Source organism: Medicago sativa, chromosome 3, assembly GCF_051527215.1.
Source record: "Medicago sativa cultivar Bolivia chromosome 3, Bolivia_mono, whole genome shotgun sequence".
Classification (NCBI taxonomy): Eukaryota; Viridiplantae; Streptophyta; class Magnoliopsida; order Fabales; family Fabaceae; genus Medicago; species Medicago sativa.
The window spans coordinates 7,171,860-7,198,720 of NC_140751.1; the positions used below are offsets into that span (position 1 = coordinate 7,171,860).

The following is a 26,861-nucleotide window of genomic DNA, read 5'->3' on the forward strand; positions in this document are numbered from 1 at the left end:
TGAGATGGAGTTAAACAAACAGAATATGCGAGCATCATTGGCAGTCCTTAGGTAAGCCACTGAATGTATTAGATCCGACATTGCCGATGTCGTGAAACTCTTGTGCAAGTTAACTAGTAGACGGATGAGAAGAATTGCCATGCTATAAAAAGACTATGACTCTAAGATTACTTCACTAGGAGTAACCTATTGTACTTAAATGGTACAAGATATAAAATAGAACATCTTTCAGATGAATATTTAGCGACTAGTGTTTGCACATTGAGCATCACTAGAGGAGTTGTTTGTTAAAACAAATGATATTGGCTCAGTCCACTATGGAATGAATCTAAGATGAGAACACTAGAGAAAACTAGTGGAGAAGCAAGTTGACAAGATGCTTGCTAGTTGAGATCCCTTAGTGGATAAAACCGTTTCCAGAAGTGTTAATTCATTGTGATAGTCTGCAGCTATTACAAAAATTGAGAATCGTTAGAGACGATAATTAAGGCATGAACACATAAAGTATTAGAGAGCTAGCTACTCTCAAAAGGAACGGTTAAAGTAGATCATGTACGTACTGATAAAGAATTAGTTAATCCTTTGACGAAAGGAATTACTAGAAAGAAAGTCCTAAACACATCCAATAGGATGGGACTAATGCCCAAAGGTCACAAGTGATGGTAACCCGACCTACATGTCTGGAGATCCCAAGAAATAGGTTCAATGGGTAATAACAAGTCACAAGTGATAGAACATGCTATGATAAAAGTAAGAAAGCATGATTCCTGCAGCGATAGAAGGATGAGATAATAGAAACTCTTAATGAGATCTATACTCTATTTGGAGTGGAGTACATAGCTACAGGAGTACTCTTGATAGACTCACCTATACGAATGTGGAACTAAGGGCCGGTTCCTATGGGATTCGAGGCAGAATACCTAGAGCGTTCGTTAAAACCGGGATACACGTGCAAGGCCATAAATGCACGGGCTTTTAGAATACACCTTAAGAAAAGGTTTGTGTGTGGGTTCTATGTCTGAGATAGAGTTCAATGTTGTAAGCAACTCTTGTTAATCAGAATTTTACTCGCTATGTAAAGGTTCAAGTTGTAGGCGACACCTTTGTTTACTAGCAAATCTTGTGGAGACGTTTTTGACGTTACTTCTGAAACCATTTTTTAAATTCAAGTGGGGGATTGTTGGAACATGTGTGGAAATTGAGTAAAAAGACTGAACACAAATTCCCATGTTGGGTAGAACTAGTGTTGTGTGAATTGAAAAAAGTGGAAGTCCCACATCGGATGGAACACACACATTAGTAGTGTTTATATAGTGGGGGTGTACCTCTAATTAATGGGGGTACATAAGCACTAGAGAAAAAATATATATTGATATATATTTTATTATTTGGAAATGATAAATTAAATAATTAATTTAATCATTATTAGAAAATGCTTTCTTAGTCCCCAAGTTTTGCTAAAATATTTTGGTACATAATATAATATATTTTTGTACTAAATTTAATATATTTTAGTATTCAATTAAAATATTTTTCAGCAAAGTAATATGTTACTTGTTCCCAAAGTTTCTCATATTACTTGTTCCCAAAGTTCCTCACTTATTAGTTGTGAATTTTCCCTATAAATAGAGAACTCACATAGTGCATTCCACACCCCAAAGAGTTTCATTGAGTTGTCGGGAACTTTTTCTCTCTTCTCCCTTTTTTGACTTGTGTTGACGAGTCTTTCATCTCTTCTCCCTCCTTTGACTTGTTTAACAACTCCTTCTCCTTTTTCTACTCCTTTCTGTCCTTTCGGAATTAAGAGTGTTCTTAAGACCATAGTCCCTTTTCAGTTTAATGTCCCTTCGAAATTAAGAATGGTCTTAAGTTCATAGTCCCTTCGGTAATATATGTTCCTTCGGAATAAAGAGTACTTTTAAGATCATAGTCCCTATTTGGAATAATAATGTCTAGTCGGAATCAAGAATGATCTTAACGGTATATAAATATTATAACATTATTTTTCTATTTGAGGAGAAATGGTGGTAACACCATATTTGAGTAGTCATAATACCATATTGATAGTTTGGAGAACTTAAGGGTTAGAATGGTCGAAACACCATATTTGAGTGGTCTTAGCAGCATAATAAAATGGTAATAATACCATATTAAAGTGGTTTCAGTATTAAAGAGTGGTCTTAGTACCATATTTGAAGGTGTAATTCTCGAACGGTTTTCTACAGTGCTGGGCTTGTTTTATCCTGGAGGCGGCGTGGTTGATAGTCTACCTTGCACAATTTTGGGTAGTGCCACGAAACGTCTTAAAGAGAGCGACCTGGTCGTGACTCAACTTAGTAACAACTTCGGTAGATAATAGAATTTGGAAATCCAAATACAACAGTTTGGAAATCCAAAAAACAACAAATTCTCTCCTTTATTTATTTTTCAGCGTAAAGCATAACCCCCAATTCAAATATAGCTAGAGCAGTATGAGTGACCTAACTAAGGCGATGCCAGTTTCTTGTCATTCTACTATGGAGGAAACAACCACCACTACCACAGCCAATGGACAACTGACCACCCTAATTCAAACCCTAACATCACCGCCACTACCCACTCTTCCGTTTGATCTGATGGTTGAAATCCTATGTAGACTACCGGTGAAGCTCCTCCTTCAACTCCGCTGGCTCTGCAAGTCTTTCAATACCATCATCTCTGATCCTAAATTCTCGAAGAAACATCTTCACATGTCAACTATGCGCCACCACCTCATAACCATCTCCAAATACAAGTCCCATGCAATTTCTTATCCACTTCACTCTATCTTCAACTCTAGTACGATTAACCCCACCCAACTCCATCTCCCTTTCAAACAACAATGCTATTCTATTGTCGGCTCTTGCCACGGAATCCTTTGTTTGGTGGTCGAAGGAAGCTCTGTTATTTTATGGAACCCTTCCATCAGAAAATTCACAAAATTACCTTCTTTGAAAAGTCCAATAATGGATTCTTATATTGCATATGGCTTTGGTTATGATCCTTTAGGTGAAAATTATAAGGTGGTTGCGGTTTTTAGCTATGATGGTGGTAATGGAATTCTGGAAACTAAAACAAATATTCATACTTTGGGTACTAATTCTTGGAGAATGATTGAGGGGAATTTCCCTGTTACGAAAAATGGATTGTGGAAATTGAAGTTTGTTAGTGGCGCACTTAATTGGTTGGTGTATACTGATGGTGATTATCGTGTTGTCTCTTTTGATTTATTGAATGAGTCTCACCGAAAGCTTTTGCCTCCTAATTTGGGAGGGGAAGATGTTTATCATGTGATTTTAGGTGTGTTGAGGGATTGTTTGTGTATCACTAATAGTTGTAACAGCCCGTTTTTTGCTAGATTTATTTTATTTATTTATTTATTTATGTGTGTTATATGTACTCTTATGTGATTATTGCCTCTGTGTGTATTTTTGGTTGGGAATCGTAGAATTCGGTATTAGAAGGGCATTTTAGTCATTTTGGACTTAGGGGCATTTTGGTCATTTTGATAGCAGAGGTAATTTTGTAATTTTTGCTGCAAGTTATTTTTAGTGCTTAGTAAGAGTATTATTTTACCAAGTTTCTAGAGGGTGTAGTAATTATTTTATTTACCGGTAAGTGACTGTTAATGTTATATTTTACCGTTAAGTGAGTAGTAACATTTTTGGGGTTAGAATAGAAATGGGTTAGGACCATTAAGGTTTGTGAGATGAGCCCAATTAAGTGAGCCTATATAAACTAATGTTAGTAAAGAGTTAGGGTTTTTCACCAACATTTTTCATTTGAGAAGAGAAGAGTTAGAGGCTAGAGGGAAGAACAAGAACAAGGGTTAGAGGCAAGAGAGGATTCATCATCTAGGAGCTAAATTGAAGCTTGGGTTAGAGATTCTTGGTGCTAGAGGTAAGAGGGTTAGGTTTCACTCATAATTTCATAACTTTTCTCTTTTACCCATTTTTATGAAATTGATGAATTGATTTTAATTGGTGTAAATTCGTGCATGATTGTTGTTGTTATGTTTGAGAACATGATTTGTATGATAATTGTGTTGTTGTTGTTGAATTTGTATGTCAAAATGGGTATATATGAATATGATATGTTTTTGTGTGAAATTGATGAAGAATGAAGTTGTGGTTGTTAAATTGTGGATGATTTCATGATTAGATGTTGGTTTTGTTGTTGTTAGATGTGTTGTTGATGAATTGATGCATTGGGTATCATGAATTGGAGAATTATGATGAGATTTGTTGTTGTTGTTCAAATTTGTGAAGTTGTGTTAAGTTGTTCATGTGAAGGACCAAAATGAAATTTTGATATATGAAGTTGTTGGCTGAGTTTTTTATGTTGATAGATGACTTGAACTTGGTAGAATTTCTGTTTTCATGTTGTGATTTTGTTAGTCGAGTCGTTTGGGAGAAAACGGGATTTTCGTGTGAAAATTCGAGTGTTAACCGTTTTGAAAAATGAGTGTGATGTGAGGATTTGGAAAATGATTTTGGGATGGTTGAAACTTGAATTTTTTGTACATTATGATAGAGCTAAGTGTTATGAGAATGTAGGCAAAAACGGCATCGAAAACGGATTAACGGTTTGATTTTTATGCGTGAAAACTTAAAGGTTAAAAATCTGGCGCTGTCTAACTATGAACGTGCCACGATGGTGACCAGAAATTTCAGTGTTTTTGACTCTGGCAAAATCGTGCCACGATGGGAGACCCACGTGCCACGATCCTGTCTGACAAGAAACCTTAAAAATGCATTTTTCTTCAATCCAATTGCTTCCAAACTTGTTCCAAAGTGTAGGGGCTTTATCCTAACCATCTAGGGGTGTTTTATGAAGGAAATAACTTTGTTTTTAGGGGTCTATTGAGTTCTTATGTTGCTTGGCATTGAAATGAATTAATTAAGAGACGAATTTGGTGAATCCTATAATTTCGTTGTGTTTGGCCGATGAAATGCTTATGTAACCTCTACTGCACGTACATGTGACTTATGAGAATACATGGCATTGGCAATTATGCTTGTTTACTTGGTTTTGACTTAAATGCTCAATTATTTTCAATGTTTTGATTTTGGAGACGAACTTGGTAGAAAATAATTTTTGAGAGCCAATTGCTTATGAACCCTCAATCGTTTGGACCACGATTTTTGGGTGTCAATCCATCGATTGGTTTTGAACCCTCAATCGTTTGGACTTTCTCGATTTTTCGTGGGAAGGGAAAATGAGTTAAACCCTTATTTGGATCCGGGGGTCGGTTACGATTGGGGGAAGGTGTTAGGCACCCGCATCTTCCACGGTACTCCGTGGGAACCTCTTTCTAACTTTATCCTATGCTTAGATTGTTTTTATTTGAAAATTTCTTGCTTAAAGTCTAAGTGAAAGAATGGAGGGAGAAGAAGTATGAGCTTTTGTTATTTTTATTTAATCGATTTGGAAGGAAAAAAGCCCTTGCCTACGTACCCTAAAAAGGGCTCAAAACCGTCGTAGTTCTCTCTTAAAAATATTTTTTTTGTGGGTTAAGTTGATTTTAATTTGATTTTGAAAATGGTTTTAAGAAGGGTTGCGAGACCTCAAGGTATAGAAGAATAAAATGGACGTGAGGTTGTTTCAATTTTAATTAAGAAATTTAGTCTAAGTTTAATTAAGATTCATTAGAAATTTGATTAAGAAAAATAAAAAGGAAAACAACTTGGATTTGGATCCAAGGTTTATTAAGAAAATATTTGATTTTTTACTTATTTGATTTTTTGGATAAAAGAGATTTTTCTAAACTACCGGTGAGCTAGCGTAACGACGTGAAAAATAAAGCGATGCATAAAGCAACGAATAAAATGGTGTAGTGTCGGTGCTTGTGTCGGTGTGTGCAATTACTGTAACACCCATACTAGACGTATCTAGAAAGTCTAGCACGTGCGTTAAGTTTAGTATTGGATACATTAAAATATACAACAATAAAATTTCGAATGAATATTATTTACAACAACATGTGTTCGTACAATATCAATACATCATAACTTATTAACTTAAGATAGATACATCCTTGAAATCCCTATACACCATGCCGCGGGTACGAACGATCACTTGTTGAAACATCCATTCGGCTACTAGCTTGCCATCCATCCGTTTATCTGAAACAAATAAGGATTGGGATGAGACATAATGTCTCAGTGAGTTCCCCTAAATCCTAGGCTGTAGGTAACCTCAGGGGAAACCTACGGTTACCACGTGTCTACAATACAAGCTGACGGTTGATTATACGTGTGTGGTCATGCTTCCTAGACGGTAGTGCATGCTAGACCCGTCATAGGCTTATCTCACTTGTTATAAGCTTCATTTCCTATACGTGTCATGGCGGTCGAGGGGGAATCTAAAACCGCATTGCCAATAATACGCTCTACGTATCGAGGCCTAAGCATATCATAATCATGACACGATTCTAGACCGGACGATTAGGGGAAACCTGAGATCGTCATCGGTTTCATGTTCATTACTTGTTCTATACATGACTTGTAATTGTCTCATAACATCTCATGCTCTTGTACTTAGCTTAATCATACGTGAAATCATTTCTACATAATCATAAACGTATCTTGCATGGTCGTACATAAGTTCATTCATTATTATGTTAGCGTTGAACAAACAATCATTATCTTGGTTCATTTTACGGAGAGCCCCGGGTGGAGTAACCCCGAGAACAATCCCATCATGACCGATGTACGTACATCGGACTCCCTCGGTGTCGTGCGGGTCCCATACGGCTTGAATCGTTCCCCTTGAGTCGAGAACCTCTTGTATCCATACCTTCATGGATAGCAAGAGACACGAACACCGACATGCGGTTATAATCTTAGTCTTGCGTTTTTGGTGACATGCGATCCCCTTACGGAGATTTCCCCGTTCCCATCATGAGAACCCCTTGTATCCATACCTTCATGGATTACAAGAGACATGGCACCTACGTATTCATGTCATGGACTTGTCATTCATTTAGGATAAACCTAATCATGCATACATGTTTACCTCGGAACCTTAATTGATCCGATTAGCGGTAAATTCATACTTGTTCATGCTTGTACATTCTTAATCATGGTGGAGAGATTGACTAATCAAACCACAACTTAACATGCTTACTATCTTATTCTTAGTCATATGCGAATTTAATATACTTCACGTCTTATCATCTAGGGATTATTGCTAACTAGCTAGTTCTCGACATCTATGTCGAGGCTCTAGTTTTCCCTTGCTTAACGAACATCTTGCTACCCTATTCATGACTTGTTCTCTCATATGCCATGCCTTACTAACATGCTTAATACTTGCTTTCATTGATCATCATTTAGGACCTTGGTTTGAGGGGTTTACTTCTATAAAAGGACTGCACAAAAGATCCGGAACGAAAATCACCGAATCTGCCAGAACGAGCAAGCAGCACCAGAATGCACTACTTGCTCGCCATGGCGAGTAACACTACATGGGAGGCGAGCAACTGCTCGCCATGGCGAGTAGGAGGCGAGCAGGACCCCCTGTTCTGCCTTCTAACTTGATGTGGCTAGTATTAGCTCGCCGTGGCGAGTTGTGACAGTCCAGAACACTTAAAAATGGTATTTTTTGACCCAAAAACCTCAAACCAAGTGTCTCTAAGTGTTTTGGAACATATTTGAACATAGGAAACTTGTAAAACATTCATTTGGCAAGTATAAACATGTTTAGTAAGCATGGCAAGAAAAAGGGGCAAGTAACATAATACATAAACCCTAGAATTTTCATGTTATCATATTAATCTTAATTGGCATAAACATAAATCCCAAGGGTGGGAAAACTATCTATGGAACTCACCTAAACATAACCTTGCTAATTCTTCAAGCTCCAAGCTCAAGCCATCAAACCCTAGTTTTGCTTCCTACTTTGAATCTTTTCTTCTTTGATTCTTAACCTTTAAGAAACCATACCATGCTCAAATTCATGCTCCAATCCTCACCTTCCCAAAACCCTAGCCTCTTGATCAATAACCAAACCCTAACTTCCATAATCACATACCCTTGAGAACCAAAGAGAAGTAAGAGTTCAATCCAAACCCTAGTTGCTTCTTGCTTGTTAAGTTGCTAACAATCCATGCTTGGTTCACTTCTAACAAACTTGGAAGATTTGTTTCAAAAGAGGAGAGATAGGATGAACTTCATGAGAGGTGGAGAAGAGAAATCAATCCTTAACCAAGCTTCTATTTGTACAAGAGATCATGTGGGAGCAATATTAGTTCACTTGCCATGGAGAGGAAGAAGATTTGGAAGGATTGGTGGAGAAAGAGGAAAGGGTGGCGTGAAAGAAGAGAGAAGGAGGAGGAAAAATGTTTTCTCATAAGAGAGAGAAAGGATAAGGGAAAATAAGATATTTTCCATCCAAAAACATATAAATATCATTTTCCATGAAATTACCATAATGCCCTTTGCCTTGAACGTGTTTAAAACGACTCTGATACTTTTCCCGTAAAAAGCTGACATCTCATAAAATATTTTCCATTAACTTACTTTTCCATGATTTTAATCCCTCTGGCACGTTCCCGGGTATTATACCGATGCTGACATGCGGGATATTACAATTACTACGCTATTACATACCATCCTAGATCCATTATAAGGCAAGAAATAAAAATGCGAAAAAATAAATTACATCAATACCTAAAATACACACTAAATCAATAACAATAATAAAACAAACCAAAAGCAAAAATAAAATGAATGACGAAAATAAAATATGCATGCAAAAATTCTAAACACAATTAAAACATAAGTAAGCACAAATTAAATTGAGTACCACAATTAAAAATAAACAAGCATACACTAGGAAAAAGTAATGAAAATAAGCATTTAAAACAAATTTTGTGGTTAGAAATTTTAAAAGGATGGAGATATATTTTTAGGAATAAAAAGAGGCATTTAAATGCCAAAAGTGGTGTAGAAAATAATAAAAAAGGAGAAGAAATTAATAAAATTAAAATTGGCTCAGCAGGATTAAATCTGGACCACTTGATGCATCAAGGGGTCCAAATTTAATCACTAAAGGGCTCATCACAGCCACACAAAGGAAATCACAAAATTCTTGGACATAATAACTCAGGAACCGTCAGATTGAAATCTGACGGATGAAATCAAAGGTACACCACAAAGAAACATGGACAGGTGCGCGCACAAGACTAAAGAGAAGTTAACAGTAGCCGTTAAATCACAAAAGATCTAATGGCTCATAACGCAGGCGCGCCAAAAGGAAGCAGTATGCACACACATGGGATTTGGTGATGGGATATAAGCTAGACATAACATAGAACTTCACTTATAACCCTAATTTCCCTCAGCCGTTCAACTCTTTCTCTCTTCTCTTCTTTGTTTTCAAACACGTTAAACACCATAGTAACACAAACATACATACAGACTCCAACTAAACCTCTCATCTCTCAATCGATATCCTTTCTTCTTATTTTCTTAACCGTAAAAAAAAAAAAAACCCAAATCTAATATAACCAAACACATAACAAACGACTTAGCAGCAATCAACACAAAAAAGCAACACATTCAAATTTGATTCAAGATGACGACAACACAGACAACATAGACAAGTTCATATCGGAAACAATCAACAAACACGAGCAAACTTACGAATCTGAGTCTAGTTCTTGCTCCAAATCGCCTTTAACAACACATATCTGGAGCGTTTTTTTATAGTTTGAAACCGTTTTTTTTTGAAAACATTTTTCTTCACTTACTTAATTTGTAAAAAAAGATTTGGAAACTAAAGTCAGATTCCTAACAGAAACAAGTGGATCGAGTGTTGGACGATTGTTACCTCGGTTCGATCGGAGGTAGATGATATGCCGGGAAAACTTCGAGAAAATACTCGATCTGCTCCAGATAGCTTCGAACCGCACTTGTGCTGCTCCGATCTGGTTCAAACAGCTCCGATCCGAACTCGACCTAGCTTAATCTATACGCGTTATCATTGATCTGGACAAATTCTTCTCGATTTGAACGATTCATCTTCTTCTTGATCTGGACGAATCATCTTCTCGATCTGAATGGACTAAAGTTGTGGTTTGTTAGGATCGGTGGAATTTACAAACTGAAGGACCGTCGTGTTGTTTGAATCGGCTTAGTCCAAGAATTTAGGGTTAAATTGCGTTTGAATCGGTACTTTGAGCTTAAAAGTGAGTCTAGGTCTAGAAATTGTTTACTAGAAAATCAGAGATGAAGATGAATGATGAACTTGAAGAATGTTCATCATTTTCATACTTTTTCGCGTTTGATTCGTTTTTTAGAGGAGAGAGAGAGTTATTTGGTGTTTGTAATAAATGGGAATAAAAAATTCTGACCAAAAACAGACTCTGACGTCTGAACAGTAACCCCCCTTCTGACTGCAATCAATGCAGTGATATTTATACTGCTGAACTAGGGTTTTGGATCAAATGGACCAGTAGATTGGTGACAAGTGTCCAGGCTTGGAGAGAAAGAAATAAAATCTGGACAACTTTGGATACCTTTTGGACAAATAGAAATGTGACACTTGGACAAAGACTGGACCCACAGACTTAACATGACTAAAATAATAACAGCTAAAAATATTAATATACTAAAAACGAAAATTAATAAAAAACAATAATAAAAACGAATTAAAAACTTAAAGTATAAAAAAAACACATTAAAAAACTAAAAAAAAATAAAAGGTAATGACAGATTTAAAATTGTCCCTATCGGTAACCAAATGAGGTATTTTAAAATACCTCTCTGTCGAAATTTCGACCGATATGACTAAGAAAAAAACAGTGTTTTTAGAATGCGGACAAGTACATGCAAATACGTGCGAAAAGATTTTAATTAAATAAAAATACGGGAAAAACTTTTAACACTTAAAAAATACGAACAAAACTTCCTAGTTGCTTTACAATGCAAAATAAAGGATTCTAACGAACAATAAAAAGAAATTTGAACCGCTTTAAAAATACGAATAAACATGGGAACAAAGAGAGAAAAGTGGTCAAAATTTGGGGTATGACAGATGCCCCTATTTAAGTTTCTTCGTCACGGGGATTTAAAAGATAAATTTTTAAATCAACGGGTCGAAGAGACTTAAATATTAACTACACCAATTTTGACCAGTTGAAATGCTAAGGATGCAATGCTTATGAATATAATGATATGAATGCTTTGTGATGCAAGTATGAATGCAAAAACGACAAAGATATATAAATTGACTGGGGGACAAAACTGATAAGTATCTCTGGGGAGGAAAGACTGACTATTACCTTTAAATTGGTAAAGACGACATCACAAGAAAGATAAACGCATGTCTATTACCTTTAGAATTAACGAGAAAGATAACCACGTGTCTATTACCTTTAGAATTGGTAAAGACGACCATACAAGAAAGATAAACACATGTCTATTACCTTTAGAATTGGTAAAGACGACATTACGAGAAATGAAACTTGTCTATTACCTTTAGAATTGGTAAAGACGACATTACAGGAAAGATAAACACATGTCTATTACCTTTAGAATTGGTAAAGACGACATTACGAGAATAAACACATGTCTATTACCTTTAGAATTGGTAAAGATGACATTACGAGAAAAATAATCATATGTCTATTACCTTTAGAATTGGTAAAGAAGACATTACGAGAAATGAAACTTGTCTATTACCTTTAGAATTGGTAAAGACGACAATACAGGAAAGATAAACACATGTCTATTACCTTTAGAATTGGTAAAGACGACATTACAAAGGGGAAAACATATATATGTTACCTTTAGAATTGGTAAAGACAAACAGAGCAAGAAAGAAATAAGTCTATTACCGTGAATTAGGTAAAGACAAACAATGCAAGAAATGAATTAGTCAATTACCGTGAATTAGGTAAAAGACCTGTCTGTTACCGTGCATTAGGTAAAGACAAACAAAACAAGGAAGAAAATCAGTCAATTACCGTGAATTAGGTAAAGACAAACAAAACAAGGAAGAAAATCAATCAATTACCGTGAATTAGGTAACGAGCAACAGGAAAGGAAATACCGCCAATTACCGTGAATTAGGTAACGACCAACAAGAAAGGAAATACCGTCAATTACTGTGAATTAGGTAACGACCAAGAGAAAAGGAAATACCGTCAATTACCGTGAATTAGGTAACGACCAACAGAAGGGAAATACCGTGAATTACCGTGAATTAGGTAACGAACAACAGAAAAGGAAATACCGTCAATTACCGTGAATTAGGTAACGACCAACAGAAAAGGAAATACCGTCAATTACCATGAATTAGGTAACGACCAACAGGAAAGGAAATACCGTCAATTACCTTTACTGGGGTAATGACCAATAGGAAAGGAAATACTGTCAGTTACCTTTACTGGGGTAACGACCAACATACGAAAGAAAATACCGTCAATTACCTTTACTGGGGTAATGACCAAGGGACGAAAGGAAGTACCGTCAATTACCTTTACTGGGGTAACGACCAAGAGACGAAAGGAAGTACCGTCAATTACCTTTACTGGGGTAACGACCAACAGGGTAAAACTCAATAGCTACCAGTACAAAGATAGCTTAAACAAAATACAGATTGGTACAATGATAGTTTAAGGGGACCTGCCACTTGAAATTGAATCAGACACATTAGGGATGACATTTTTAGGATACATTTGAAAGAAGACACTGGATAATAATGCAACCATGCATGAATGATATTTGTATGCATGCTATGTATGCATGAATGAATGAATATGTATGAGACTCATATGACAGTATAATGGTAAGACTGTTGAGACAAGTTTGGGCAGGTCAAAGAAGGTGGCCCGACATCACATTACAAACACTCGGCAACTTCCATTGGGGATAACATCACTTGAGATGAATCAAAACATTGTCAGGGGTAAAGCCCTTCAAACCACTGATGGGGTAAAACCCACATTCCAACCAAACTGATGGGGTGAAGCCCATATTCAAACCAAATTAATGGGGTAAAGCCCACATTCAAACCAACTGATGGGGTCAAGACCCAAAATCAACTCAAACAGATGGGGTAAAAATCCATAATCATCTACTGAAAGGGGGAAGAGCCCAATAACCAATTACTGAAAGGAGAATACCCTGTAATCAAACCACTTGAAGGGAGAAACCACCCCACAATCAAACCGCTAAAGGGATAATGCCCCATAATCAAACCAAATGAAAGGAGAAACAACCCAATAATCAAACCACCGAAGGGAAAATGCCCCATAATCAAACCAAATGCAGAGGTAACAAACACATAATTCAACCAACTGAAGGATAACCCATTAATCAAACCACTTGAAGGGAGAAACAACCCAATAATCAAACCATTGAAGGGATAATGCCCCATAATCAAACCAAATGAAGAGGTAACAAACACTTAATTCAACTGATTGAGGGATAACAACCCATTAATCAAACCACTTGGGGGGGTAACAACCCATTAATCATACCACTTGAAGGGGTAATAACCCATTAATCATATTGTTGAAGAGGTAACAAACTCCTTAATCAGGCCACTGAAAAGGTAACAACCCATTAAACATAGCGCTGAAGATGTAACAACCCATTAATCAAACCTTAAGCAAAGACGCCATTAATCAAACCACAGACAGAATGTCGTCATTCATCATACCACAGGCAGAAAGTCGCCATTCATTAAACCACAAGCAGAATGTCGTCATTCATCATACCACAGGCATAAAGTCGCCATTCATTAAACCACAGGCAGAAATCGCCATTTCAAACCACTGGCAAGAGTCGCCGTTTCTCGGGATAAAACCCATCAATTAAAGTCTGGCAGAAGTCGTCGTTTCTCGGGATAAAACCCATCAATTAAAGTCTGGCAGAAGTCGCCGTTTCTCGGGATAAAACCCATCAATCAAAGTTAGGCAGAAGTCGCTGTTTCTCGAGATAAAACCCATCAATTAAAGTCTGGCACAAGTCGTCGTTTGTCGGGATAAAACCCATCAATCAAAGTCTGGCAGAAGTCGCCATTAATCAAACCACCGACAGAAGTTGCCATTTGTAAACCAGTATAAAGTGCATTCTTCCATTTGGCCCACTTGAACTGTGATGCCTCTGTCTTTGTTTTTCATTCATTTTTCCTTTTTCATTTTTTTGAAAATCCCCAACTTTTGCCTGGATCGCCCTTTCGGGTTTTCAATCCACCGGGAATATATTTATTGTATGCCCCTAATTTTTGCCTGGACTGCCCTTTCGGGTTTTCAATCCACCGGGACGCTCATTTTTGCCTAAGCCGCCCTTTCGGGTTTTCAACTTAGCGAACTTTTTCTTTTTTTTGTATTCTTCTTTTTTTTTTGACAGAGGTCATCTCACAGATTTTGGTCATGCTTACCTTGCAGAGTTTAACTGTCCTTGAGATGAATGTTGATGTATGTTTCTACTACTCATAAGTTAAAAGAAGATGTCCCTGTTGTTTATGCTTTTCAAAAGACAATTAAAAAAAGTTTTAAATTTTTGCTTTGAGTATTCACATTAAAAATAGAAGAAAATTATGCAAACAGAATAACTGAGAATTTCAAATAAATGGGCACAGACTCAAATTAATGTAAATAGAGTGGTGGCCTGCCAAAGGCGTGGCTCCACGGATTGAAAAAGTTTGGAAAATGGTAATTATATGGGAAAGGTACATTGAACACATTAACCGCTATGCTCTCTAACAACTTTGAATTCCACTGTTCTGAGTTTTTGATCTGCAGATGCTTCATATCAGAGGTCTTTTGATAGCTAAGATGCCCCAGGAGAATCATATCTGTTTTGATGCAATTACCTTGCGATGAGTTGGCGGTCTTTTGACGACTGAAATGCCCCGAGTGAATCATGTCTGACCAGATGCAGTTACTTTGTCATAATCGTTACCTTTTGCATAGATCACCCTTGTGGGTTTCAACCTATCAGGGTAAACACTTTTCATTTTTCGTATGTCTCTAACTTTTGCATGAACCGCCCTTTCGGGTTTTCAGTCCATCGAGACGCTCTTTTTTGCCTAAGTCGCCTTTTCAGGTTTGCGACTTATCGAGCTTTTCCTTTTTTTTTTACATGTCTCTAACTTTTGCATGGACCGCCCTTTCGAGTTTTCAGTCCATCGAGACGCTCTTTTTTGCCTAAGCCGATTTTTCAGGTTTGCGACTTATCGAGCTTTTATTTTAACAAAGTATTTCTTGACTGCATCGGTATTCACAGGACATACAAGTTTATCACCATCTTTTGTAATTACGCACTCATTGCCCCTGGAATCAGGTAACATATTTTTGAGCACAAAGCCACTTTCTTGACATTCACGGGGATGAGCCTTCTTTGTTGAATACTTGCTTTATCCTTTTGATATAATTGTCCATGGCACACGGCAATAGCAATTTTAGATTCAATCAAGCTTAGCTTTCATTGGAACTTCCGTTGACATGACTTTGACCTCCCTGTGGGACACTGCCTTTATATTGTATACTGAGGGATGGTGGGGGGGGGGGGGGGGGGGTTGCTCCTGTTGAAGTGTGCACTTGAAGTACAATATCCCTGCGAGACAGATAGTGGCATCTCGTGCCAGTCTTTGTACAAGAAAGTCCTCTTCTGGACAATCTTTCTTGATACTTACAGCTTCGACGACCAAAATGCCCCAGTAGGCAGTATATCTCATTGGGAAACTTTCAACCTCTTTTCCTTCAGTCTCGGATACAAGGAACTCAAAGTCGAGAGAGAGTACATGGTTCCAGTGTTCAACAGGTTTATTAATGCATGATTTGATTATTGATATAAACATTATGATTATGCAGATATGTGGAAATGATTAAAATAATTTTTTTGGTTTTTTGTATTACCATTTTTCCAGAAAAAGCACAAAAAAAATAAAAACAAAGTCGGGATCAAAGCGACCTTTCATTAATGATGAAAATACATAAAGCAAAAAGCCCCAAACAAGTTCACTTCCGTCTCGGGTGGTACGAAAGGATTTTTTTTGAAAAACATAAAGCAACAAACAAACATATTAATTAAACAGATGAGTAGTAGAAATAAACATCAGCAAGGACCCAATTGCAGCTAAACATTCCATGTATCAACATCAGGTTCCAAGATCCGATAGTAGATTAACTTGTACATTCAAATTCAAAACTCTTCAAAAGGAATGTGAGTTTCTGGATCAACTTCTGAACTATCTTCTGCAATGCAAAACAATGCTCAATATCATGACCTGGTGCCCCTTGATGGAAAGCACAAAAGAGGTCGGGCCTGTACCGGGCTGACAATTTTGCTGGCATTGGCAGAGGTGCCTTGGTATAGACCAAATTCCTTTCAAGCAACTTTGGGAGCAACTCTACATACTTCATGGGAATGGGATCGATCTGTTTCCTTGAAGTTTGTCGTTGAGGCTGTTGTTGATATTGCAAAAACAGAGGATGATAAACCGGATTTTGAATAGTATTGGTGATGGGCTTAATAGCAGCAACAGAGTGAGAAACCGAATACTGTTGTTGACTTTGTTGGAACTGGGGCTGATAACCCGGATTTTGAACAGTATTGATGGGCCTAACAGCGGAAACAGAGTGTGGAGCCAGATGTTGTTGCTGAAGTAGCACCTTTATATCCAGGTCTTCGAAGAACCCGGTGTTATTTTCAATCAACTTCTGAACTTCTTCCTTCAAAGAGTAACACTGCTTAGTGTCATGACCTGGTGCCCCTTGATGGAAATCACATTTGAGATCAGGGCAATACCAAGATGGCAACGGATTCGGCCCCCGATGAAATGGCCTGGTTTGAACAAGTTTCTTCTTAAGCAAGATGGGAAGCAAAGTTGCATATTTGATAGGAATTGGGTCAAACTGCGATGCTTTCCGAGCCTGATTTTGAAGAATAAGTTGCTGAGGAACCTGATTCTGGGAAGTAAATGGCTGAGGAGCCTGATTCTGAGTAGTAAATGACTGAGGTTGTTGAGGAACCTGTTGTCGAGGTCGTTTCATGCACATTGGCTGACATAATGGCTGGGACCTTTGCTGAACAAGCGGTGGATCCTTTGCAGCCATCAATGAAGATACTAGGCTAGTTAACCTCTCTACCTCAGCTCGAAGTGTTGTTACCTCTCCCCGAAGCTCACGGACCTCTTGCTCGAGCTGATCCATCTTTTGTGTTTGCACGAGTGTTTGCATATGCGAGCCGAACTTGGATGAAGACATCAGACCTCTTTACTGATGGATTAACCTTTTGTACGTAGAGACAAAGTATGAGACACATACTAAAAACTATGAATGCAAATGATGCATGACATGTTTATGCAAAAATGTACAATTTTTTTCGAAGGATTTGTCAAAGCGAATTGCAAACATTGCAAAGGAGCATGGTTTCATTTGAAGATTTGTAAAGATATTGCAATCGATTCTATTTTTAAAAGGTAAGAATGAAACCAAAGAAGAATTTCTTTAATAAAAGCAAAAGCTTAGTTAAGATTTTTGACGTTGTATCTCTTTTGGTGTTCATTCTTACAAAATTCATACCTTTTATGTTTACAAGACAACTTATCTAAGTCCTTCGATATTTTTAACGGATTAAAAAAAAGGTTTATGGATGAATGCATGCATGCATGATTATGATAGAATACATGAGGTTTAAGATATACAATGTTGGAGTTTAGAGACAACAACACCATTTGGTAAGGACTATGGTTTCAATTGTACTTTGTAACAAAGGTTCTACCAAGTTCCCAAATTACAACTACCCTTATGAGTATATCGGTGTATAGGAATGCTCCTAGTCCAATATCATCCATAAGGAAGTCTAATTTGAGTGTAGTTTCGCGTGACAACTAAAGTTAAGAATGCTCTTGGTTCAGTCTCCGCACTACGTCCTAAAAAGGCCAAGTGGGGTTAAGGGTTACTAAGGTCCACGGCTTCACCGGACACTCACATTGAAAGTAATAACGCCAACACGAATGCTCATGTTAACAAGACTACTACCTTCCGTGAGGCCTCCGCCGAGTAGGGTTATCACTTGTAAACATGGTCCAAGAATGCTCTTGGTATGCCACTATGATTTTACCCCGTCCTATTCCTATGTTTCACTCAAGTCCGGGTATAGGACTTTGTCTTACCACTCACGTAAAAATATTTACAAATAATAAAGCACAAAAATAAAGAAATAAAGGTGGGTTTAACCCGCGTAGGATCCCCAGTGAAGTCGCCATTTTGTAGACCATGATTTTTGGGTGTCAATCCATCGATTGGTTTTGAACCCTCAATCGTTTGGACTTTCTCGATTTTTCGTGGGAAGGGAAAATGAGTTAAACCCTTATTTGGATCCGGGGGTCGGTTACGATTGGGGGAAGGTGTTAGGCACCCGCATCGTCCACGGTACTCCGTGGGAACCTCTTTCTAACTTTATCCTATGCTTAGATTGTTTCTATTTGAAAATTTCTTGCTTAAAGTCTAAGTGAAAGAATGGAGGGAGAAGAAGTATGAGCTTTTGTTATTTTTATTTAATCGATTTGGAAGGAAAAAATCCCTTACCTACGTACCCTAAAAAGGGATCAAAACTGTCGTAGTTCTCTCTTAAAAATATTTTTTTTGTGGGTTAAGTTGATTTTAATTTGATTTTGAAAATGGTTTTAAGAAGGGTTGCGAGACCTCAAGGTATAGAAGAATAAAATGGAAGTGAGGTTTTTTCAATTTTAATTAAGAAATTTAGTCTAAGTTTAATTAAGATTCATTAGAAGTTTGATTAAAAAAAATAAAAAGGAAAACAACTTGGATTTGGATCCAAGGTTTATTAAGAAAATATTTGATTTTTTACTTATTTGATTTTTGGGATAAAAGAGATTTTTCTAAACTACCGATGAGCTAGCGTAACGACGTGAAAAATAAAGCGATGCATAAAGCAACGGATAAAATGGTGTAGTGTCGGTGCTTGTGTCGGTGTGTGCAATTACTACGCTATTACATACCATCCTAGATCCATTCTAAGGCAAGAAATAAAAATGCTAAAAAATAAATTACATCAATACCTAAAATACACACTAAATCAATAACAATAATAAAACAAACCAAAAGCAAAAATAAAATGAATGACGAAAATAAAATATGCATGCAAAAATTCTAAACACAATTAAAACATAAGTAAGCACAAATTAAATTGAGTACCACAATTAAAAATAAACAAGCATACACTAGGAAAAAGTAATGAAAATAAGCATTTAAAACAAATTTTAAGCTTAGAAAGTTTAAAAGGATGGAGATATATTTTTAGGAATAAAAAGAGGCATTTAAATGCCAAAAGTGGTGTAGAAAATAATAAAAAAGGAGAAGAAATTAATAAAATTAAAATTGGCTCAGCAGGATTAAATCTGGACCACTTGATGCATCAAGGGGTCCAAATTTAATCACTAAAGGGCTCATCACAGCCACACAAAGGAAATCACAAAATTCTTGGAGATAATAACTCAGGAACCGTCAGATTTTCAATCTGACGGATGAAATCAAAGGTACACCACAAAGAAACATGGACAGGTGCGCGCACAAGACTAAAGAGAAGTTAACAGTAGCCGTTAGAACAAAGATCTAATGGCTCATAACGCAGGCGCGCCATAAGGAAGCAGTATGCACACACATGGGATTTGGTGATGGTATATAAGCTAGACATAACATAGAACTTCATTCATAACCTTAATTTCCCTCTGCCATTCAACTCTTTCTCTCTTCTCTTCTTTGTTTTCAAACACGTTAAACACCATAGTAACAAAAACATACATACAGACTCCAACTAAACCTCTCATCTCTCAATCGATATCCTTTCTTCTTATTTTCTTTACCGTAAAAAAAAAAAAACCCAAATCTAACATAACCAAACATATAACAAACGACTTAGCTGCAATCAACACAAAAAAGCAACACATTCAAATTCGATTCAAGATGACGACAACACAGACAGCATAGACAAGTTCATATCAGAAACAATCAACAAACACGAGCAAACTTACGAATCTGAGTCTAGTTCTTGCTCCAAATCGCCTTTAACAACACAGATTCGGAGCGTTTTTTTTATAGTTTGAAACCGTTTTTTTTAAATCATTTTTCTTCACTTACTTAATTTGTAAAAAAAGATCTGGAAACTAAACTCAGATTCCTAACAGAAACAAGTGGATCGAGTGTTGGACGATTGTTACCTCGGTTCAATCGGAGGTAGATGACATGCCGGGAAAACTTTGAGAAAATACTCGATCTGCTCCAGATAGCTTCGAACCGCACTTGTGCTGCTCTGATCTGGTTCAAACAGCTCCAATCCGAACTCGACCTAGCTTAATCTGGACGCGTTATCATTGATCTGGACAAATTCTTCTCGATTTGAACGATTCATCTTCTTCTCGATCTGGACGAATCATCTTCTCGATCTGAATGGACTAAAGTTGTGGTTTGTTAGGATCGATGGAGTTCACAAACTGAAGGACCGTCGTGTTGTTTGAATCGGCTTAGTCCAAGAATTTAGGGTTAAATTGCGTTTGAATCGGTACTTTGAGCTTAAAAGTGAGTTTAGGTCTAGAAATTGTTTATTAGAAAATCAGAGATGAAGATGAATGATGAACTTGAAGAATGTTCATCATTTTCATACTTTTTCGCGTTTGATTCGTTTTTTAGAGAAGAGAGAGAGTTATTTGGTGTTTGTAATAAATGGGAATAAAAAACTCTGACCAAAAACAGACTCTGACGTCTGGACAGTGACCCCCTTCTGACTGCAATCAATGTAGTGATATTTATACTGCTGAACTAGGGTTTTGTATCAACTGGACCAGTAGATTGGTGACAAGTGTCTTGGCTTGGAGAGAAAGAAATAAAATCTGGACAACTTTGGATACCTTTTGGACAAATAGAAATGTGACACTTGGACAAAGACTGGACCCACACACTTAACATGACTAAAATAATAACAGCTAAAAATATTAATAAACTAAAAACGAAAATTAATAAAAAAACAATAATAAAAACGAATTAAAAACTTAAAAGTATAAAAAAACACATTAAAAAACTAAAAAAAATAAAAGGTAATGAAAGATTTAAAACTGTCCCTATCGGTAACCAAATGAGGTATTTTAAAATACCTCTATGTCGAAATTTCGACCGATTTGACTAAGAAAAAAACAGTGTTTTTAGAATGCGGACAAGTACATGCAAATACGTGCGAAAAGATTTTAATTAAATAAAAATACGGGAAAAACTTTTAACACTTAAAAAATACGAACAAAACTTCCTAGTTGCTTTACAATGCATGTTTTATCTTGGTTTTCGGGTGTCAAACATTGATTAAGTTTGAACCTTTTAACCTTTGATATCTCATTTTTTCTTGGGAAGGGAAAAAATAAGCAAAACCCTTGAGAATCGAGGTCCGGGAGTTGTTTTCGCTACGGGAAGGTGTTAGGCACCCATAACGACTATAGTATCCTATAGGAACCGTCTTTACTTTCTACGCCCGCGCTTTATTTTTAAATGCTATTTGAAAATGATATTTACACCTAAGAGTTTACTAAGTCAAGAATTGGAGGGAGAAGAAGATGTTTGAATTTTGTTTTATTTGAATTGAAGGAATTTTGATTCCTTGCCTACGTACCCTTTTAAGGGATCAAATCCACCGTAGTTCTCTTCCAAAAAATGTTTTTGTTTTTGTTGGTTGATTTTAAGTTTGAAAATGGAATTTTGAAGAATGAGAGAGAGAGGCCTCAAGGGCATAAGATTGTGAAATTGTGAGGTTTGATTAGTGATTTTGGAAAAAAGTCAAGTATGATTAATTTTCATTGAAATTTGATTAAGAAAATAAAGAGAAAATGCAAAGGAGTTTTGACTCCTATATTTTTTAGAAAAGGTTTTCAAGTGATGTTGTTCAAGTTTTTTTTGGAAAATTGATTTTTCTAAGTGTAAATCCTAAACATTCATCTAAACATGCAATCCTAAACATACATCTAAACATGCATATCCTAAGCATATATCTAAAGTAACCATGTGAGATGTGTGCTAGTGTCGGTGCTTGTGTCGGTGTACATCATTAGAGTCCATTGTCCTTTACATCATTGGCCTATATACATGCCATGGTCTTGCAAGAAATTAAAATTGCATGAAGTAAAATACAAAATTCCTAGGCTTCACATTCTAAGTCTTGGTAAAATTTAAAGTGCAAGAAATAAAGTGAAGAAGGAGATGAAGTATGGAATGCTCATGAGATGTACGAAACATGAAGTAAAGTGGTTAGTGATAATAGGCATAGAATAGTAGAAAAATTGGCAAAGAAATAAGGCATAATAACATGGTAAAATGGCAAGAAAAAGTGGCAAAAATGCACTTAATAGAACACCAAAATTCCAAAGCAAGCAAGAGACCCATAACTCTCACCTTTTGACATTTTTCAAAGGGTTTTATGTTCAGCCCCAATGTGAGAGTTATGAGAAACACAAGTCAAGGACTATGGCATTTTATTAAGCCTATTTTGCACTAATTCACATGTTAAAGAATCAAGTAACTTGCCATATAAGGAATCAATTATCACATATCACAAACCAGCACTAAAACACCAAATCAATCACTAAACAATACTCCAAAATTATTCAACAAACCACAATTATTATGAACCAAACAATTGGAATTAAAACATGCAAAAAAAAAAACTTCACAAAATTGGACAAAACAACACAAAATTCAAACAATTTCTCCATGTATTTTCTCTAACAATTTTCAGCATACAAAATTAACAAGAAACAATCCTAAATCAATCAACACAAATGCAAAAAGAACTCACCAAATTTTACAAGCTTTTCATCAAGATTTTTCAACAAAAAGTAAAAGAAAAAGCATTAAACCAAGGCAAAATAATTTTCTAGTATTTCTTGATCAATCTTGACATGCAATATATCAAAATTGATCAAAATATACTAGAAAAATTATAGGAATTTTCTTAGAATTTTTCAAAGAGATTTTAGGCATGCAAAGGTGTATTCAGCAGGAAGTAGCGTAGTAAACAGCAAGAAAAACATAAGAAAATAAAGTCTGTGTAGAAAAGAAGCCCAGGCCCACGGTGAAATGGATCCTGGATCATCCAAACGCATCAGGAGCGTTGGATTAATCCAGCTAGATCTAACGGTTGAGGAACAAGAAGAAGAAAACAAAGTGAACCGGTCCGGTTCAAGCGAACCGAACCGGTTCGTTTACACCTATAAAAGCCATTTTCGGTTCATTTCTCTCATAATTCCTTCTTCTTCCTCTCTCTACAACTTCTAGTGAGAGAAGGTCTGCAAGTGCAGCCTTCTTCTCCGGTCGACCTTCACCGGTCCGGCGCGGGGGCCGACCACCGCGTCGGAATTTTTTTTTTGCCCGATTCAATTTTTTTTTAGCTTTTTAACAATCCTTTTTCGTTCTAATCATGAATCCGGGCTTAGTTTTTCAAGAAAATCAACGGTGAAGCGTAGATCTAAGTTTGAAGTTTGAAAAATTTTGAAAGAAAAAGTACCGAAAAAGATGAAAGAAAGCTTCTAAATCTTTACCTCAAGTCGAATCCGGTTCGCAAGCTTTCTTCCCTCACCGATTAAGCTCCGGCCGCGAGTTTTTTCCCTCCTCCTTGAGCTGGCCGCGCGTCCTCCCCTCCCCTTGGTGATGGCCGAATTCGGCCTTGTGTGTGTGGAGGAAGATGAGTCCGAAAATGGCTTTTTACGGTGATGAACAATGATGAACAGTGACGAATTTGTTATGTATGAGTGATAATGGTGTTGATTGATGATGATTTTTGTGGTTAGTGTTCTTGGAAAATTAGATGAAGGCTTGAATATTCATGTGAAACTCATGTGATATTTATTGTGTTCTTGATTTTTTTGTGGTTTTGATCCAAAATTTTGGAGAGAGAAAAGTGAAAATCTGTTTTTGTGTGATGTGGCAGAAAATGAATAGTGGATTCTGACTCAATGATGAGTTGGCCTGCTTTTATAGGTGCCATGCAGTAATTCCTGACCAATGAGAAAGTGTCATGTGGACTACAAGTGTTACAAACTTTGACTGATCTCTAACTGCTTTGACTTTTGGGACTTTTCTGCAAAAAAAAGGAAAAATACAAGGACTGGACTGCAATTTTAACAAACTAGACTAAAAATGCAATTTTTAGACACTTTAGGACTAAAATAAAAATTAAAAATAAAATTGAATTAAAATTGGTAAACGGAAAATAACCTAAAGTGAAACGATTAAAAATGACAAAACGGACTAAAATGAACCAACTACTTAAATGAGGTACTTCAAAGTAACCTCTCTCTGTCAAAATTTCGCGTGAAATGACCAAAATGCCCCTGGGGACTAAAATGACTCGAAACGACTCAAATGCAATTTTAAAATGGTTTCTTAGAAGGAATTAAAGCAAGAGTTTACACAAGCAAATTAAAAGACTCAGAGACAATTTTTTAGGGATTAAAAGGAATCTTAACACAGGAAATGACTAAAATGCCCCTAGGGGCCAAACTGACTCAAAATGACTCGGATGCAAATTCTTGAAATGGATTTTAACATGGAATTAAACAAAAAAAAATCATTCAAACCAATTGAAAGGACTTTGGGACAATTTTTCGAAGAATGAAAGAAATTTTAACATAGGAAATGACTAAAATGCCCCTAGGGGCTAAACTGACCCAAAATGACTTTAAACGTAATTTTTAAAATGGATTTAGACATGAGATTGAAACAAGGACTTATACCAATCAAATGAAAAGACACAAACAATTTTCAAGGACTAAAATGAATTTGAATGCAGGAAATGACTAAAATACCCTTTTTCAAGAATTTTGCAAATAACATTGAAATAAGATGCAGAAAAAGATGCAATTGATCAGAGATAATTTCAAATGACTTGGAATGAAAGAAAAAATATTTTGAATGACTTGAAATGCAAGAAAAGAAGAATTGATCTAGTATTTTTAGGTCCAAAATTAGGGTATAACAATGCAAAATAAAGGATTCTAGCGAACAATAAAAAGAAATTTAAACCACTTTAAAAATACGAATAAACATGGGAACAAACAGAGAAAAGTGGTCAAAATTTGGGGTATGACAAACCCTTTATGAATAGATTAATATGATTATGAGAGGATGTATGAATGGTTGTTGAGTGACGAATATGATGTTTGTGATCATATGTTGTAATTGTTCCTTTATTTGGATTGTAAGGAATTATGTGGAAATGTGGCAACTATATGTTGATTTATGTGGAGATGATTGATGATGTATATGTGTGACAACTATATGTTGATTGAATTGTGGTTGTTGTTGTTGATTGTATAGATGTCAAGTGGTGGTGATTTGTTGTCGATGCATATATACTAATTGAATGGTGATGAACATGTTTATATTATGTTATTTGTTGAACATGTTAAATGTTGATTGTTGGTGGTGAATTCATACGTGCTAATATTGATGAGGATCTTGTTGATGAATGCATGTATGCAAAATGATGGTGATGGTGAGGTGATTATTGTTTGTGTGAACATATGCATTGAGTCGAGTCATATGTTCATGCATTCATGACTGATGGTGGTGGATTTTATATCCAATTGAGGTGATTACGATGTTTTTGTTGCATCGAAGGTGACGACCTTGAGGTGATCTGGTACCGCATGCATCTAGAAGAGTCTAGAACATTGCATGCATTTGAATAATTGATGAGTTGTGTCATAACTGAATATGTGACTTGGTGAATTTGTGCATTGGTGGATGTTAATGAATGTTGTGATCGTGTGGATTAGTGTATATGTACATTTGTGAATTTTGTTGATGATTGTGAATAATCGAACTATGCTCTAATCGCATGTCTTACTTGTTTGTGCTTATACACTTGGTGAACCTATTAGACGATAATTAATTTGATAATAATGATGAGGTGAGAATTGTATATGTGTATACATAAGATGTGATGATTTCTTTGATAATGATGATTGCTTGCTTATAACTTTGAAATGATGAATTGTACTTGTCGAGTTAAGTATGCTAAGTGAAGAATAAGGTGAGTAATCCTTCATTGATTGATAAGATGAACTTATGTCGATGATTTGTTTAGAGATTGGATATACTTGCTATGCCATGTTAATAATGTGATAGCTTGAAATGTAAGTGATGGGGGATAATAATCATGTGATGCTAGTGTTCTAGAAGGGATGGTTATGTATATGTGATACGTGTAAGATACACTTGTTGATACGATCTTGGAATGATGATATTGAATGATATGAGTGTTGTGAATACTTGTGAACACATGCATGATTTGTTATTCTTCGTTCTCGATTATATCTTTCATTTCCAATGTTCTTGTTTAATCTTATATGGATTATGATGATGTAATGCTAACCCTCAGTGGTTTACCATCTACCTTTCTGTATGGACTGGTAGATGGAGTGCAGGGTGCTTAGATTGTGTGCTTGATGTTGCCGAGGAGCGGAGTTCCTCCTTTTTATATGCAAGTGTCTAGATTAGGGCTCTGATCTAGGGTAGTACTTGCATGTTGGATTTTGTTTTGATTATGTAGTTTGGAGTTGAGACATTGATTGTATCTGAGAGATGTATTTATTGTCATGAGATTTGGAGATGTTATATTCACATGATTATATATGTGTTCTGCTGCTATGTTTATGAGACTTGACAATTTATACATGTATGCTGTTTTTGTTTTGATGACGTAGCATCTATTTCTAGAATATATTTGTATATTCGCGCGTTTTACCGCTTATTAGAAGTAGGGTGTTACAATAGCAGTAATCGTGCGTTTTATAGAGTTTGGTTGATGAAGGAGTATGGA

At 36.2% G+C, this 26,861-nt stretch overlaps 1 protein-coding gene and 1 pseudogene across 2 annotated transcripts; one reads left to right on the top strand and one right to left on the bottom strand.

The window, feature by feature from the left end:
• Positions 1 to 2,606: 2,606 nt before the first annotated feature.
• Positions 2,607 to 26,651, top strand: LOC146935317 (F-box/kelch-repeat protein At3g23880-like; annotated as a pseudogene). The gene is made up of 2 exons (XR_015030189.1): positions 2,607 to 3,918; positions 26,456 to 26,651. The product of XR_015030189.1 is annotated as an F-box/kelch-repeat protein At3g23880-like (transcript).
• On the bottom strand, positions 15,968 to 17,254 carry LOC146935318 (uncharacterized). The gene has a single exon (XM_085750508.1). It carries the CDS (start codon positions 17,240 to 17,242, stop codon positions 16,160 to 16,162), a length of 1,083 nt encoding a protein of 360 aa, XP_085606634.1. The 5' UTR covers positions 17,243 to 17,254; the 3' UTR covers positions 15,968 to 16,159.
• Positions 26,652 to 26,861: the final 210 nt, after the last annotated feature.